At 39.4% G+C, this 18540-nt stretch overlaps 1 protein-coding gene across 3 annotated transcripts in view; it reads right to left on the bottom strand.

The window, feature by feature from the left end:
• LOC147163988 (uncharacterized) overlaps nucleotides 1-18540 on the bottom strand; it is a 120516-nt gene that overhangs the window by 47454 nt on the left and 54522 nt on the right. For all 3 annotated transcript variants that reach the window (XM_086092936.1, XM_086092935.1, XM_086092937.1), the window contains 3 exons: nucleotides 9381-9425; nucleotides 369-422; nucleotides 250-294 (listed from right to left, as the gene is read on the bottom strand). In XM_086092936.1, coding sequence (XP_085949062.1) covers nucleotides 250-294; nucleotides 369-422; nucleotides 9381-9425 — 144 coding nt within the window. The remainder of the gene's footprint in view (nucleotides 1-249; nucleotides 295-368; nucleotides 423-9380; nucleotides 9426-18540) is intronic.

Genomic DNA, 18540 nt, shown 5'->3' on the forward strand with positions numbered 1-18540 from the left:
TGTAAAATCCTGAAATATGCTAGAGAGCAACAAAAAAGCACAAGTTGCCTGTTGCTATCTTATGTTGTGTAGTCCTGCTGAGAGGGAACAAAATGCAACAGGGCTGCCAATTCATTAGTTGTTGATGACTGACATTCAGATATCCTTGCAGTCCAAACAGACCGATAATAACTCACACCCTCGCAGGCACAGTGACGGCAGACACAAACAAAGAGGAGCGTCATGTATTGGCACTTGACATTGACTCACTTTCTGTCCTTTCATCCCTTCCGCCCCCCGGGCACCTGGCTGACCCTGTGGGAGGAGGTGTTGGTAAGTGACTCAATAGCACAGCAGCATTTAATGTGTTGTTGCGGGAAAATACCTACAGGGTCTCCTTTTGCCTCCTTTTCTTGCGAGATGCCAGCCTCACCCTTCTCCCCCTGCACGAGAAAAGAACAGATTGTTCTCATTGACTAACAAGCAAAGAGGGGGCACAAAGACACAGAAAATTCAAAGAGAAACTGCAGGCGAGGACAGATGCGGCGCATAACTTATCAGAAAAACTAATGATCTGAGTCCAAACACGCCACATTCAAATGATCACTTTAAAAAGGAACAGAATTTAAGATGGTGGAAATCACAAGCCCCTGTTGCATTGCAGTACTTTTTCCCATGTTCCATTCCGCTGTCTTCCAATAGATGGCACTTAATGATTGCTGGTGAGCCGTCCTCGGTGCATTTTAATAGGATTTCTTTCTGTCACTTATGTGGGAAAATGTCAAAGTAAACACCAAGTGTACCTTCACATTGGTCATGACGTACAGGGAATGATAAGTAAGATACATCTGTGATAGAAATCTTAACAGGGAAAACTTTTTGCTCTCTTGGGGACTTGCCAGAACTCTCATATTACTTTTATGCGTTTTCACACAACTTTTGACCTCATATTTTCTCAACTTGCAAACATCCTTCGATCAGATAAGAGACATCAGCAACTATTTTTTTTCCCCATTCTGGGTAGTAAAACACTTCCAAGAAACAGTTCGGATCCAACAAAGTATCTGTACATAAACTAAAATACAAGAACATCTGATAGAGGTTATAATAAATTTCTGAACTGCATAGCTGCACCTGGGCAAACTTACAACTTAAAATTACGCTTCAACCCCCACCACTCCTCCCAATTACTTTGACAACAGCCGCTGTGATTGTATTCCTTTAATGAGCTATAGCCTCTGTTTCCATTTGATTAAATCAGCAAACTGTTCCTCTATATGAACAGATGGATTGTCATATTACAATTTGAGGAAAGGTGAAGGCGCTGTGTGCAAACTGGCGTAATTGAATTTGGTGAAGCTTAATTAACCATATGTGCCCCCCATAGCCTTTTTTTTGTACTTGCTTAATGACTATATTGATGTCAATCCATCTCAAGAAGCAAAGTCTACTGTAACATAAAAACATCGATTGGGAGACTTTGGTAAGGACTCATGACCCAGACGCTATTTCTATACAGACCAACAAGTTCATTGATGCAATTCTCGAGGCATTTACGAGACTATCAGCAAGTTTATTCAGAGCAGTTTTGCGAGTGGAGGTAGGCTAGTGTTGAAAAAAAAAAATCCAAGAAAGAAAGTTCAGGGTGAAAGAAACTATTATGTACTTAAAAACTGTGGTTTTGTAATAACAAGTTCAGTTGGTTTGAATAATTTCTTTTTGCAAATGAAGTTCATAAAGAAAGTCAAATTCTTCAACCAAAATAATTTCTCTATGTATCTTTAATATTTATTATATTCAGTTTATATTCCTTTGCTTAGGTAATAAAAATAAAAACTGTTCAAAACGTCAAACTTCATTTGACAGAACTAATCAGCCCTTCTACTGCACTGGTGGTGTAATGGTAATGCTGATGCCTTTCACAGATAAGGCATTGGTCCAATTCCCAGCCAAGGGATTACCAATTAACTCGCCATTGCTGGTCCCAAGCCCGGATAAAATAAATGGGTGGAGTACGTCTATAAAGGCATCTGGCGTAAAATCTATGCCAAACAAATCAAATGAGTAGCTCACTGTGGCAAAATTGCAACATTTTATTACTGGATAAAACTGATCAATACAAACACGCACACGCACGCACATACACACAAACATATATAAATATAAATATAAATAAATATATATATATATATATAAATATATATATATATATATATATATTAAAAAAAAAATATATATATATAATATTGTGTCAAATATTGTGTCAGGCAGGTGCAAACGGCACTGCTTCACTACTTGGAAGCCATGATGAGGAAGCTCAAGCAAGATGAGAAGCGGCGTGGAGAGCGGATCTTTTCCTGTTATGCAAAAAATAAAAATGTTCATACCACATTGTCTATTCAGCAAAAAGGTGAGTTGGAATACAAACACAGGAGGTGGGAGTCTTAGTGGACACAAACATCCAATTTGTACGCATTTGAGAAGAGTTATAATAAATAAAACATGTATTTTATACAGCTGCTGGCTTAATTGAGTAATTTGTCTGTTTGACCCTTCCATTAAATGTGATTTTAATAAGGACGTTTGAAAGTGTGCCACACAAAAGTGACGTAATCTCGCAGCAGCCAATAGAAAAGCACCTTCAGATGACGTTGCTTTTTTAAATATTGCGCACAAGTAATACACATTTTTTAAACTAAAACTAATACTAAAACTAACTTAAACTAAACTAAAACTAAGCATTTATGAAATAATTAAAACTAATAAAAACTAACAGAACCACCTTGAAAACTAATTAAAACGAACTAAATTTAAAAACCAAAACTCAAAACTAAATCAAAACTAACTAAAATAAAAAATTCCAAAACTATAATAACCTTGTTGGGTGCTCACAATTGTTCCCTTTGTTCCTTGTACAATACATAACAAGTGATGCCTGAAGAGACTTGAGATGGGCCCCAATTCAAACGAGATTTCAAAATAAGGCTGAAAACTCCATTTGTCCATCTCCAGTGCATGTCCAACTGTGAAAGAGATTTATTCAAACCAATCTCAATCTTTAAGATTAACCATCTCATTGATTGTAAAAAAACAAACAAAAAAACACAAGGTCTGTTTGTAACTTGTTTGCAGATCCTTCTGGGGAAGTCAACCTTAAACATTTCTCGAAAATATTGTTATTTGTGACCTTAGTCTAAACATGACTTTCTGATTAATATTACATTTGTGTAATATGTGTTAAGCAGCAAAAAACAGTTGTTGCTTTTCAGTATCAGAAGGCGGCCATTTTGCCACTTGCGGTCGACTGAAGATGACATCACAGTTGCTCAGGGCTCAGGTAAGGACCAATCACGGCTAACCTATTTTCTGATGCTGAGCTGGTTGTTACTTGAGATCTGAACAACTGTGATGTCATTTTCACTCAAAAACTCATCGCAAAATGGCCGCCTTCTGATATTAATGAAAACTGCTGGATTTTCCTGCTTAACTCATATTCCACTACCGCAATATTAACCATATTTAGACTCGCGGGGTTGCACAGAAGATATTATTGTCAGGAACATTTTTTTAGGTTGACTTCCCCTTCAAGCTTTGGAATTTGGCATAATACCCGAAAACTCATTCATAAGATTTTTTACAGCCAGGGTATGATCTACAGCAAACATACCCAAGAGGGACAATTACAGGACTCCAAGGTAAAAGTAAAAAAAAATACAGGTGTGTTCCAAAGATGTAAAAGTCAAGTGTACCCTTGTGGGTATATACACCATTCTATTTAGACAATGACCAAGCAAAGCACAGGAGATAAAGACAAGCACTGTCTCTGACACTTTCCTGTTAGACAAAGTCACATGCTCTTCATACAGCGGGTGACCCCAATTCTTCCATCCCCTCCTCACCATTACCCAACTTTCCTTCTTTCTTCCCAGTATTCCTGCGCCTGCCACCTTGCTTTTGCCCTCTACCTTCTATGTAGTTGTTTCTGACACTGCCTGTCCCTGCGATCCATCTGCTAGACCTTTATTTGGCTGAATTGCCTTTTGTGGATGCTTGTCTGCTAGCAAAGACTCCTGGTGTGATTCCTATGAGCTAATGCATCATCTATATGTGCAGCCTCCTTCCAGGGCTTGTTTGAGGCTGCCCCGAGATACAAGCGATTCATGAGAAAACGGTCTTCCCGGAATGTTGTGTGTGTTTGTGTACGTGCGCTTTTGTTTTAACAATTGACACTGTTGGGGTGCAAGCGGCTCGGACATGCTGCATTTGCGTCTTTCTATGCTTAGTCCAATCACGATGCAGAACGTTGGCCACTGAGTGAGCAAACGTTGATGGCGCTCTATTAGCGCTGCTTGTTATGTTTGTTTGTGCACATTCCATTCAATTACAATCGATCAAGTACTTGGTTATATTGTCATTGTTATTCTCTTGTCCACAACATATGAAAAAAGCAAAGTAGTGCATGAATATTCTATAACAAGACTGCAGGTTAAATGAAGTCTTTAGTCCAAAAAGCCAACTGTATAACTGTATACTATTTATCCTGCACATCTAAAAACATATATATTTTGAAGCATTTTATTGTAATATTTCAATCTCTGCCTTGCAAGGTACAAACTGGGCGGGGGCACCCTCTATTAACAGTATTAACAGTTGCGTGGGTAACTCTCGGACAAGTCAGTAGTGAAGACAAAAACAATTAGTTCTCTTTCAAAACTATTACATTTGAGAAAGGTCAAATTGCTATCATACATAATAGGTAGAAAATTGGGCTGAATGGTCTCTTCCCAGCTTTGAGGCTGGAATGTGCGATAACCAAAAAGCTCTTAATTGATAATTAGGTTTTCTCTGTCCCTTCAGTGTCTGATTACTTATCTTGGTGTCTGGATCTATGGCCTTTCTTTTCGTTTTTGATTTAAGGAGTTTTGGTAGACTCAGGTGATTTTCTTGCTGGGTATTCTGCACTGCATCTTAGAAGACAGATTTATACTGCAATTCAATTATTTAATTTAGCCAACGGTCCTTTTGCAGGACCATTACAGTGCTACCAGCACATTGCTATCTTAGCATGCTACCATTACTAGCATTGAGGAATTTTGGTACTGATCAGCAACATCACTTAAAATTATATAGTATTAATCTACTAGTTTACCACATGACATCCCATAATCAGCATTTTAGATGCGTGATGACATCATCTTGTGAAAAGTTTACACATTTTGTCTCCCTCATTCCATGTCAGCATGGTTTTAGACGGAACGGTATGCCCAACATGTACAGGGCAGAAAAGTAGTGGTGGCTGTAGTGACATTATTCCCAGTAAGTACACTGTATTGGTTTTAGATCTAAATAAACTACTAAACAAAATACCTCAAAACACTATGGTACACCTCCAACCGTCCCCTGTCATTTTGAGGCAGATTATGTGTTCTCATGCAGACAACTTTCTTGTCAAGGTCGGCCAACTGACGCTCCCGCTTCCTCTTGGCAAAGAGTGCGGGAAACGACTCAGTGATACAACCCGGTACACGGCGTGTCAATACGAGAAATCAACAGAGCAGTCAAGAGGTTTGCTTCCTAATTTTCACTCTTGGCTTAATGTCAAGTTGGCCACTGGAGGTGTTGAGCAGGTGGGGGTGTGCTGGCTGAGGAGGCAATGGGGTAGCAACAGCGCCAGTGGGAGGCCTTGTGAGATCCATGTCAGGGGATGTTTTACACCACATATGTTATGTGCCCCATGTGAGCTACAGCACCTCTGGGCCTCATGAAAATGATTGCAGAGCCTTTTTGAAAAGGTACTGTACGTAATGACCATCTGTCTGTTTTGAGGGTGAATGGCGAGTCACGATGGGTTGCACTGCAGGAGGTTTACGTTGGGATCTACTAAGCACATAAGAAGCAGAAAGTTGCCATTTATGAAGCGCTATCAGCTTCTCACTATGAATACAAACATATCCGTCAAGGTCAAAGCAGGCTTTTCTACTGATCATAACTTGATAGCTATGAAGGGGAAGTCACCCCCTCCCCCACATTTTTGACAATAATATGTTATATGTGACCTCACCCCTGTCAACACACTCATGTGGGGCCCATGTGGGTTGGATATGGGCTGGCGAATGGGATGCCCATCTGGGTCCCAGTTCATTTTGGACAGGGATTTCATTGTGGCCCCATGTGGGCAAGCCCAGATGGGCTCAAGGTGGGCCTCATATAGGCCCTAGCTAAAACCCACATGGGTATGGAATGGGCTGGTGAATGGGCCTCATCTGGGCTGCCCAGTTGGGTCCCAGTTAAAAGTTGATTTGATTTGTTTGTTTTTGAGCAGATCAAACAAATATGTCATGTTCCAAAGAGGCAAACATAGCAATACATTATAACAAAAATAAAGCAACAAAGTTGACTCCTAGAAAATGATTGCCCTGACAGGGATTTGAACCAGGGTACCATGGAGCTGAAGGCAGGCACCCTATCCACTGAGTCACATGACAAGTTGGATGTTTTAAATACATTTAATCTGACATTGGGCTATCACTGATCTCATCCAAATTTTAACAGTCCAGTTTTTGGGGAAGTCTCTAGTGTAAGTGAAAATGACTTCCAGTGCCCAAATTCCTTTTGTTCAAATGTCAGTGTTTCCTGTGACAAGCGAGGAAAATGATAATGGCGACAAATCGTCTCAAACTGAGAAAAGCCAGTGTGAAGGTGGACCTTAATTAATTACATCTCTAATCTGCAACTGTATAAAATAACACCTACCGGTAGTTTGGGCACCATTTAACTCTGAAAATATTAAAATTACACTTCAGGAATTTAAATCTGCTTCCCAAAATTTAATCTTGAAATTTTAATTTACAGGGTGAAGAATATGCCAAAATCATCACGCAAATTGAGCAATAGTTCAAATTTAAAAACAATAGAAAACTCTACTAACTTGGGCACGTGTTGTACATACATTCAAGTTTTTATTTCATGTTGTTGGGGGTGGGGGCTCAGGCAACGACCAATCACAGCTCGCCTGTTTTCTGAAGCTGAGCTTCAATTGGTTGTTACCTGAGACCTGAGCAACATTGATGCCATCTTCAGTCAACAGCAAGTGGCAAAATGGCATCCCCTGAGATGGACAAAAAGGGCTGGATTTTGCTTCATAACTCAAATTCCTCAAATGTAATATTCATCAGAATGTCATGTTTAGGCTACTGAGGTCACCTATAACATATTATTGTCAAGAAATGTTCATATCTGTGGTCTCCCAGCATTCACACATTTGAAAGGCTTCTAAGGAAAATACACACAGACACACTTCAAGTGCATGTCAGAGCTGATCTGCTAAGCAGGAAGTCAGTTTACCAATAAATGCCACATGCCAGTTCTTGTGACAGTTTTGTGATAAACCCAAACTTGACACTTTCTCCTTCAAGAAAAAAAAGGCAAGTATATAAAGCTTCCACTTCTTTTAGAAGTGAAATCTAAGGGTGACTTTTGTCGTGCAATTTGAATTGTTCCTATTCAAGTATCGTATTTACTTTGAATCAGGTCAAAGCTCACCTTGGACGCTTGAGTTATGTAAGGCCAACTTTTTAATTGCTAGGGAAACGTCCGTCGTCTGCACACGGCTGTCTGCAATTGTTAGTCGAGGTTTTAATGTTTAGAGATTATGATGGAATGCAATTTTCTGGGTCTCAACTAGATTTACACTACATGGTTCAAATGACAACTCAAATAATGTAGTGCACACATAAAAAGGCAGCTGTTGTAAATCAAACTAGAGCAAATGCATAGATGGTCTAAAAATAGATCACTGGAAGCGCACAGTCCATTAAATAAAGTAAACACATTATTCCATAACAGTGGAGTAATGATGAGGTTACCTAAATTCCAACTAATGTGTGGAAGAGCCAGTCCAGGCCAAATGAATGGTATACATGCATTATATTTATTTATTTATTTTTACTGCGATGTATTAGCGCATGTGGTTTTATTTATGTATTGAGTCAATGTAGGCACAGTAGTGATACCGGGTATATATGTCACTTGAAAATGCATGAATAGACAATGGACATTTTTTTTTATTATAGGCACCTAATTGATGCACCTGATAGACCTACAGTGTAAAACCAGCCTCACCTTTGCAATAAGACACACAGCACTCTATGAATCACCTTTGTGTCTTTATTTATTGTGCTGTGTTTACAGACTCTCCTGTCACGGTGTGATTCTGATATGACATTGAAAAGTACCTGTTCCCCCCTCAGCTGCCAGCACTCTCCTGCTGCCAAACGACAAGAGCGAGTGACGGCCCGTTGGGTGTTTCGAATAGATAATTTCGGCCCTAAGATCCAGCCGCAGAAAAACAGGTCGAGTCATAAATGTCAGTACCATGGGAAGGAGGCAAAGCTGGCACATGCTAAGAGTAGCGTCAAGAACTTGCCATTTAGAAATGTCACACCGTCTCCAGCCTTGTCTTTCTTTTCTCTTTTGACTTTGCGTCCTACAACTTTATAAGTTATTAAGGAGGCAAGGCTTACAATGAGTCATGTGGGAGCCATTTAACAGCGAGTGGCTCAATTATACAAAAGATAATTGAAGCTATAGAGCATAACAGTGATCGAGGCAGAACGGGATCTCTCTGGATTCTGGTACTCAATAAAGTAAGAAAACCCTTGATCCAGATCAGGAGTGCAATCAGGGCAATAGTGTGTGAAAATAATTGGACACCCGAAGCAGCGGAGCAATATGGCACTCCTGTTTGTCCTGACATCAGAGCAGTTAAGAGTCTGACAAGCAGTCTCCTTTTAACGCATCATATGTTTGTGGCCTCAAGGGTGTGACTACACAAACAGAAGCTTGAATTGGTTTGGATCGCTGAGAAAAAGACGATAACACAAAAATGCAATGGAGCATACAGTCACTTTTTAGCCTTGTCATTAATACAAGCTTTCTCAACTGCTTCATTTCCTGTTTTTATAGCCTTTGTTTGAAATATGTCCGTTTTTAAGACATTCCACTATATTCAGCTATGGTATTATTATATTGCTATTCACATATTGCATATAAATATCAATTTGGAATTAACCAGTAATTGAAAGGGAGATAAAAACAAAAAAACATGGCAGACTTCAATGTAGTTTATCCTCTCTTCTTTGGAATGAATTTCGCATGGACTGTTTGTCTGCAATGCTTTTTTGATGGGGCATGAGAATTCTCAAAAAGTTGAATTCAATTAGACTCCTAATAGAATAAAAGCTAGTAGCTGCTTGTGATTGGGATTCATCTGAAATTGCTGCAGACATGCATTATAATTCATTATACACGAGTACAACCACATTTTGTAGATTTGGAGGTCACGTCTTTAATCGGGTTCTTGTATGTACAGGTAGTTGCGTATGTTATTGAGTATCACTCACAGGTTCGCCTTCAGGTCCTGGCTTTCCAATCTTTCCTCGGCGCCCCTAAGGAAGACAAATAAAGGAGATTGAGATGAGAGAGTGAAGATGCAACAACAGGTGTTACTCTGTACACATGCTGCCAGCAAATAAGGCTTGACAGCAACTCCTGTCGCACTCTCTAATTTGCTTTTAATTAACAACAAGAAAACAGCTTAATTGCTGCACCCCGTGTGGCCTGCAAGTCTTTGTTCTCTCTTCTGGTTCACTGTCTCCTCTTCCAGCTGTGCCAGTCCCTTGTGCATCAATCAAAGCGGGGAGCAAATACAGCAGCGGGCCGGCCAAGCCACAGAGCTAGCCGGTATTGACGAGCAAGGTCAGGGGGAAGTGATCGTTTTACAAAAAGACTTGAGTCCTTGAAAGTGTGCTGCACATCAAAGACTCACATCTTAATGAGGTGTAACGCTTTCTGAAGCAAACTCAAGTTAGTATGATTTACAGCAAGTGTGTAAGCGAGTAGGGGTTGGGGCTAACACCCTGGTGAGAAGAATCTCAACTGTAAATATCAGAATCAAAATCAAAATATCTTAATTGTCATTGTACCCCAAGGAGAAACGGAATTGAATACAGTTAGCTAGAATCTGTCCAAGAGACAGAACGGGAAACCTGATGAGTGGCCCAAAAACGGCGCTGGTGAAACATAAGGAAGGGGGAGGGGCGAAGAACAGCCCAGGACTACACTCGCGTAAAGTTAGACTAGAGTATGACTTTTGAGAAAAGAAAAAAAAACTTAGCAAACAGCTACATGGGATAGGGTAGCCGATAATAGCCATTGATAGTATTGCATTCTGTGTAGTGTGTCCGTGTGTGCGAAAGGGTATGCTTGCCAAAACATATCGTCTCGTTGCCATGGAGACAACTCCGTCCTGTCCTGACAGTGTCATGAAGCACAAGAGATGGAGAGATGAAGGCTTTTGCTAAGGCTGAGACAAAATAAGATGCTTTTAGGTGATGGCGATTATAGTCATTCTTACATCTCTGACTGGACCTCTCAATGGGCACCAATTACCGGTAGCCAAATTTGTGGTTATTTCTGAGTGAGCCATCAAATAGGCGGGTGTTATCTGCAGGTGTTGACATTTTGCAATTACTATCTTAGTTCACAAACCTATTGAATGCCCCCACCTAAGTTGGATGCTTGGGGCCACCGCCTAAGGTTTTTGCAATTTAAAATATGCCCCTTGGCTCAATAATGGTTGGGAAACAATGCGAATGTAATCAACAAAAACAACATGTGGTATCTGGTTTAAAACTAAATATGATTGCACCTCTAATTAGGGTTTCATCATCAAACAATTGTTTGGTTGAATTTTTCAAATTTGCATGCATTCCTATGGCTGGAATGAAAACAGTTCACAAAGAATAAACAAAGCAACCCCAACTGATTCCACCAACGGTTAATTTTGACTTTAAATAATTGGCATGGATTTTGACGTGAATGCGTGACAGCAACACTGACAAAAGGCCAGAATTCACTGAAAGCTGTCGGTTGTAATAATCGGTTCACATGGGTATTCGTCTTTTTGTGCTGTGTGGGTTTCATGCAGTTTACACATGACAGGTACATGTAAAAAGCAAAGGTGCAGCACAGTAAATTTCAATCTCAGTAATAAAGGTGGTTCTATTCTGCACATTGCTTTCGTCATGCTGTTTGATGCCTGTTGAAGAACTTTCACAAGAAGGATCAGGGCTAATGGAAATGATACATTAGAACATTTTACTTGGTAGCTATGGTAAGCGCTACCTTTTGGATGTGTTCTGATATGCGGCGAGATGTTTAAAACACAATTGTCAGTATTATTATTAGAAATATACGGTATAAACCTTACAAAGCCAATATTTATTTAAGGTTGGATGTTGATTTTTTCCATGAATAAATGCAAAAACTTAATAAATGCTCCCTTTGCCAAAAGGTCCACCCATACTGACCTCCGCCGCAACCCTTTCTCCCCACCGCATCACAATAAAAGGAGATTACAGAGATAAGTAATTTTGCTAATGAATATTTCATATGTTATTATTCCAAGCAAGGCATGAATTATTCAGCTGTTGGAATCATTTCTACACATTTGCCCTAGCATTGCTTTCAACTGCAAAGTGCATACTGACCGTGTGCTTTGCATATTATAATTAAGATAAATAGTGGTAGTCCAGTCACAGTGCTCAACAAATAAACTTGAAGCTAATAATGTTTTTTTTTTTGGAGGGGGGGGGGGCACCATTTAAATAAACATTAACCTGAAGCTAACATTCAGTTTGTAAAATGCTTCAAAATATCAGATTTCACATTTGACAAAAATATCCCACATCAGGGCTTAATCTGTTTTGCTTAATCTTATTGGCAGTGTTGTTTAAACATCCATACAATTTCCAAACCCCTTATTCCTTATATGCTGCATATACTGCATGTAAAGGGAACATCATATGTGTGACAAAGTAATTACTTGCACTGAAACTTTTTTTTCGAGAATTCCTCTCTTGGATTAATAGGTCAAATTGTTCAGGAGATTTATGTAGGTTAAATTCAGTCGACTGGATTCAAGATGCCTCAGATAACTTAGCTCAAAAGTCAGACCGCAAAATAGATTTTGTCTGGCATTTCATGTCACTTTGGCTTTTGTATTAGTTTTGAACTTCCTTTTGTGTGATGATTAGCTCCAGCTGTCTGTCATCTTTCCTGTCCTGTTGCCAGACGTGTATGTGTGTGTGTGAATCGTCGTGTGTCACAGGTCTCCAGTTTTCATTTGTTAAGACTGAAGTCTCATGTGCGGTCACCTCACCCTGTCTGTCTTTATCTTTTTGTTCCTTAGTCTGTATTGTCATTAAAATATATGAAAAGTATTCAAAACAAATGCATGTACTTATCTGTTAGTTACGCTGTAACCATTGTCTCAATTCTGTTCCATTTTTTTCTTTGCTTTCACAATTACGCTGCTGGTATGGTGACCACACGCCCCAGTTTAATTACAATCCTGGTTTTGAGCCTTGTTGAGCCTTGTGTCCCGAATCCTGGGGGATTTCGCCAGCTCCATTGTTTTGTCTCACATTTTTACGCAGGTGTCCCGTTTTTTGTTTTCTTTTTTAGTCCAGCCACCAAGCCAATTGTTTGGGTTAAGTGTATGTCAATGAGATGTCATAGCGATTCATACGAAAAACCAATTAAAAAGGAATTGAATAGCTCAATTTATTTCTGTTGCTTCACATTGACGTATTTGTTATACCAGAACTAGAACTACTTCCTGCTTCCGTGTCTCAGAATCATGGAAAATGTAGTCAGTCGTTGGAATATTAGCTGAGAGCTTCCGGCGTTGTTTCCAATGTTACAATGTGCGCGAGCAAACTATGTTGAAGAACAGTGAGTGTATTGATTATTTAGTGGTATCGAACTGTCAACCAAGATAACACATAGCATTAGCTCAAGTAATAACACAATCACTTGTCAACAAATTGATTAGCGATGAAATTTGTTATAATAGTTCTTTTTGAGAATGTATTGAATGTTTGATTTTCAGCGAAATTGTAGTGTCCCGGTTTTAAATTTTTACAATCTGATCACCCTAGCTCCAGGATCAACATGTTTCATGGTCTATGATCCCTCCAATAACTCCCTCAAGAACTGTTTTAGAGGCATGTTTTGGTGGGTGCTTAAGGCCTTAATGGCTTAAGCTTAATGAACACAACACTTTCTGAATTCAATGAGAGCAAGATTCGATGAATAGGCTACTCTCCCTGTTCATTCTATTCACCAGTAAACCCTATACCTGTATCTTAAATTTGAAAAATATTGATTCATATTGATTTTGCAATAAAGGCTTCAGTGAATATGCATAGTAAACCGCTGAGGTTCAGTACCTCCAAAAGGTTATAAACAACTGTCTTATTCTTCTTTTTTCTGTAATCCTACATTTGGTACCAAAAAACAAAACCAAAATTAGAATCATGAGTTTTTCACACTTAAAAATAAATAAATAAATAAAAATAACTCTCTCCCAGCACAGGTCTGATATTTTTTCTGTTGAAGCATGTAGACTCAACGCCAGAGTGCACATGAGTGTTAAAGGTAAAACACAGTCCAAAGGTGTTTCTAAGCATCAGGCATAAGGATATTCTAGCTGCCGAAAATAAAAGAACGTGGAATGACATTAAAAAAAGATAAGAGAGGCAAAAAAATAATAATCCTTGCTTCATGTACAAGAATCTTTGCAATCATAAGGGGATGGTTAAATGACAAAAACTTTGTATTCCATCAACGTTATGCTACCTAGTGTTTACATAAATGTTTTAATAATACAAGGTGTCAACATGATGGTAATTGTAATTTAAATGCCTTAACAAATAAAAGTGAGCCAACATGGCGTGAATCCTTCCTTTCAGCAAAGTAAACTTTAATTTACCACATTTCTAACTCAGTACCCACTGTGTGTGTATACCATCACAATTGTATTCCTCTCATCTGGGTCTCAGTTTTTTTGTGTGTCATCTTTCCATCCCCTGTCTCCTCCTCACACGCCCTGTTTCTTGCGCACCCAACTTCCACGGCAATCTCTGTTGCTATGCAACACTCAGTGTCCTATAAATTTGACAACATCCTCGTGCTTGATTATTATTTGAGCGCCACAGTGTGAAGCCCTCCTTCAGGTCATACGAGTAGATTAGAAAGAGGGAGGCAAGAGAGAGAAGGACAAAAAAGACGGGATTCCGAAGGAATGGAATTGAGGTGAGATCGGGAAAAGATGAATTTGCTTCTTGAGTAAATTAAAGATATCAGACCCCCTCTAAAAATCAGTAAACCATAAAAAAGTAAGACATAAAGCACTCCACATTAAGTGCCGATTCAATAACGGCGGTAGTAAAGCTGTATTAGGAAACAAAGAAACAGCGACGTACAGCAAACAACAGCAAAGATGGAACTTGTGTCTTAATCTCCATGAATCCCAACCCCTCCTCGAGCTTCAGCTCTGTAGCAGCTTCTTACGCATACACGAGAACAGCAAACATGGAGCCCAGTCCTGCAACACGTGCCCCAAAATGACACCAACAGTCAACAACAACACTGCGGAGGCGCTCCTTTAGGATGATACCATAATCCTTATCCCAAATGTCAACATATTCTCGGAGACGTTTCACGTCTGACTGCTCAGGCTTGCCAGAATAACCTCTGCGGTGTAAAAGGCTGAAGGCAGAATGTGCTGCGTTTTTGGCAATAAAGCAAATCTACGGTGAAAATAAGAGGTAATCCTATCCACCTGGCGAATGCCCCTGTTGAGTGGGGTCACGAGATAAGGCCTTTTGAAATGAGCTCAACAGGATCTAGCTGAAGCCGGGCGCACTTCCTCTCTCACACAGTACAGACATCACTTATGCTGTTATGTCATATGACAAGGTCATTCACTATCTACAATTATTGTAGTAGGTTATCATTTTAATTGTACTGGTTTGTCTGTAAGCAGTCGTACACAAAAACACATGACTGATTTTCACAGAATTTAATGGCGTGGGTCAAGGGACATCATCACACCAGAATAATTTAGCACTCTCTGTAATGTTGAGGTATTATCCACAAAAGAGGCAGTGCTGAACAAATGTAGACCACCTCAGAATGTAAGGCTTAAACTAACATCATTGATGATTACCAATAGGCTTTTTTTTTAACCCCTTAACACCTGCATTTTTTCTGCTGGGCATTTTTCTTTAAAATGTATTATTTTATTTTTATTTTTTTTACTGATTTTGACTCTTTTACCAAATAAGAACAACATGGGAAAATATTTATTAATATTCATGCTTTTGTTATAGTGGACGCCTGGATAGTATGGCTGTAACATGATGCAAACTTACCAAGCTGACATGTAAAACTTTTAACTTGAACATCATGCAAATCAACTTGCGATTGTGATTGGTTAGCTAGGATCATTATATGGAAAATGCACACACAAAATTAAAAAACATATATGATAATCGCGGATATATTTGTGGATCTGAAAAACACGTGAACATCGCAAAAACATTTTGTGGATCTGAAAAACACAAATGTATTTGTGTGAATATTTTTGAGAAATCTCTCCCCATACAGAACGGCATGGTAGCATTTTTATGTCACTTTCTTAACTCAAGAGCTACGGTTGTACACACGCGTTTGAGTCGGCTAGCATCACATTACAGCAGGCAAGGAATGACGTATGCGCGCGTTTCTCGTCAAGCACAGACCTATACGGTAACTAGATTAAGCGTGCGCATGGTAATGTGATGAGCGCAGGACTTCCATACTATATGTAAATCCATGGATTAGCGGCACTCACTGGAACAGCTTTTTGGGATCCGAAAACATGCATTGTTAAGCGTACGGGAACGTTGACAGTACGTTCTTTGCACGTTGACAAGTACCTGAAACCTCAAGGGAGATTTTTAGAAGTGCCGGAGCTCCGTACCGGTGCATTCCCGCCAATTTAAAACACTGCCGGCAAATATATCAGCTTTGTGTTCAACTATACAAGCCCAGATTCCACACTAAGTACATTTGTGACTAAACTGTGTCATTATTTCAGTAGGAAAACATTTATTTTTGTTTGCTGGTTTACCGTGAGGTTTTGCTTATGCAAAATAGGTGCCTTGGCTCCACAGGTTGGAAAACACTGGCTCCTGATCTTCGAATTACTCTCAGATCAAATTACAATGATTCTATTATAAAACAAAATGACTAAATAAGTTATTTGATGGATATAAGACAAAGATGTGTCATAATTCATATCTAATATGGATAGAGCAATGTTTATCTCGTTATTATTCACTCTACATTATGTGTGAATGAGCTCAATTCATGCTCTAAGTTGCTATGGAAGCTTAGTCATTTCTTCATTCACGTTCTAAACACCACCACACTGGATTTCAAACAAAACGGACAAGATGTGCTTTAATTGCAGACTTCCACCTTTATTTTGAGGGGATTTGCGGTACGGTCAACATTTGCCTCCCAAGTCTCGATACTCCAATCCGACGTCGGAAGTCGAAAAGTCAGTCGTCATGCGTATCGAGGACGACGGGGCAGGCGTTTGCTAGCTGCTTACTATAAGCTAGCATGGAATATCCTCGGGTTAAACTAAGTTCTCGTTTGAAACAAAACACCACAGTCCTGAACGTAGCAATTTCCTGCCAGTTGTAATTCTGAGGTTCGTTTTTATGTATCAAAAAGCTTGCTTTGGACCAACGAAGACTCAGCAGCCATTCCTTAGGAAGCTAACGCCAGTAGTCATCATGAAACCCGAGAAGCTTTACCCGACCTGAATATGATTGCCTGTCGCGTCGCTAGAAGGATATGACACATATCCAATGATGCGTGCCGTAACCATGTACGGCGCCATATTGGTGTAGCTTCGCTGAGAGTCTGGAGGCGCTCCAATCCCAGCATGCTTTGCGGTGCTAAGGATTGAAATAGTGTTTAAAGTACATGTTCTATGTTAATTAATTTTTTAGGTAGTGGTTTAGTTTTTTTTAATTAATTATTAGTTATGCTATCTAATTCGCTGTTATGTGTATTTGCTGTGACATTGTGTGTGTGCACGACATGTGGAATAATGACTTGCCTACATTGTGTGGCGTTGGAAGTGAAGGTAAGTGAGATCTTCTCCTTACAGAAAGTAAATTGGGAACTGTTCCACACTGCCTCGTGAGCGCCACGTTGGGTTTGCACTCATCAGGGGGGACAAAAAAAAAAAATAACCCAAAGGAATGAATGGACCGAACAGAGCGTAGGCGGACCAAACCGAAACTATTAAATCGATCGGCTTTATCGGTTATTCGGTCTGTCTATATATATATATATATATATATATATATATATATATATATATATATATATATATATATATAAAAGGCTTCGCACCCTGAAAATGAATCAAGTGGCTCTTCTAGTTGCCCATCCATGATAAGGTATCAGATTCACTTGCAAATTAGATTTTAGATTTTTGGGGGAGCTTGAAATAAATTCCTTTGACGTCTATCAAAAACCATCAGTCACAAATTAGACCTAACCCTGTATTTGTCTACCAGATCCTGACCTTTCCATGCAGCCTGGTTGCTAGTCCAAACATCGACCGTCGACGCTCTTGGCAGCAGAAATCTTTGCTTTTCATTTCCTCTGCTTGTCTCCTGTGTGACAACCAAGTTTAATCTCCTGGAGGCTAAACTTTCTGACATTAGCGAGCCAAGTTGATTTGCTCCAATGTTATGTAGCTCATAGGAGAGCTGACCTTTTCTTGACTGAAAGACTCATATGACACTCACACTCTTTCTGCCTGAGCAGAGAACACATCTGCCTCTGGGGACGTGTACTCAGGCCACCTGAGCCTTTGTCTGAACGCTGCACAGGAGTTCACTGGAAATTTGCCATCAGCTGCAGCTGTATTTGCTTGGTATACAAATGTGTACAAAACATGTTCTAATATCCTCAAGTTAATAAAAAAAATCACTAAACAAACAGTACAGGTCTTTGTACTCTAAACTAAGGAACACCTTGTTAAGTTATATGACACCCAAAAAAAAGAACATTGTAGTATTTTTCCATTCAGAATTGTTGCTGCTCTCCAGTCCTAGCTGGTAATTGAATAATTTTGAGACCAGTGAATCCGAAAATTCTTTTGTGTGCACGATGGCATATAAAAAACTGTTGGTTTGCTAGTCCACTGGCTCTCACGAGTGTAGCACTAACAGTCACAAGATTAGTATGCCCCTGATAGTAACTTCTCTCTAAAAATCTAAAACAAATGTGACAATGTAATCAATAAAACTTAGTATAAGATGCATATGTCACCTTCACTGTTATTTTTGCTTGTTGTAAATGTTTTAAAATTAATTCCACAAGATAGATTTTTTTTTTGGGGGGGGGGGGCAATGTGCCCTTAGCCCAAACTATAGGAAATTATGGCCTAATATGGTGTTGGGCATTGGTTACATTAAACACATGGCTTGAGAAGAGTTGAAGTGGGAATCAGCTAAGCTAACTGGGTGTTTTATTTTTAGGAGAATTGTGTGCCTCTGGTCTGCAAACATGTCTCTCAGAGTGGGGAATGAATTGAAAGGTCACATGTTGTCTTGGAGGCGCAAAATAGTAGGGGAAGTTTGACAA

Source organism: Leptonotus elevatus, chromosome 13 (genome assembly GCF_054856555.1).
Source record: "Leptonotus elevatus isolate MCC_2025b chromosome 13, RoL_Lele_1.0, whole genome shotgun sequence".
Lineage (NCBI taxonomy): Eukaryota > Metazoa > Chordata > Actinopteri > Syngnathiformes > Syngnathidae > Leptonotus > Leptonotus elevatus.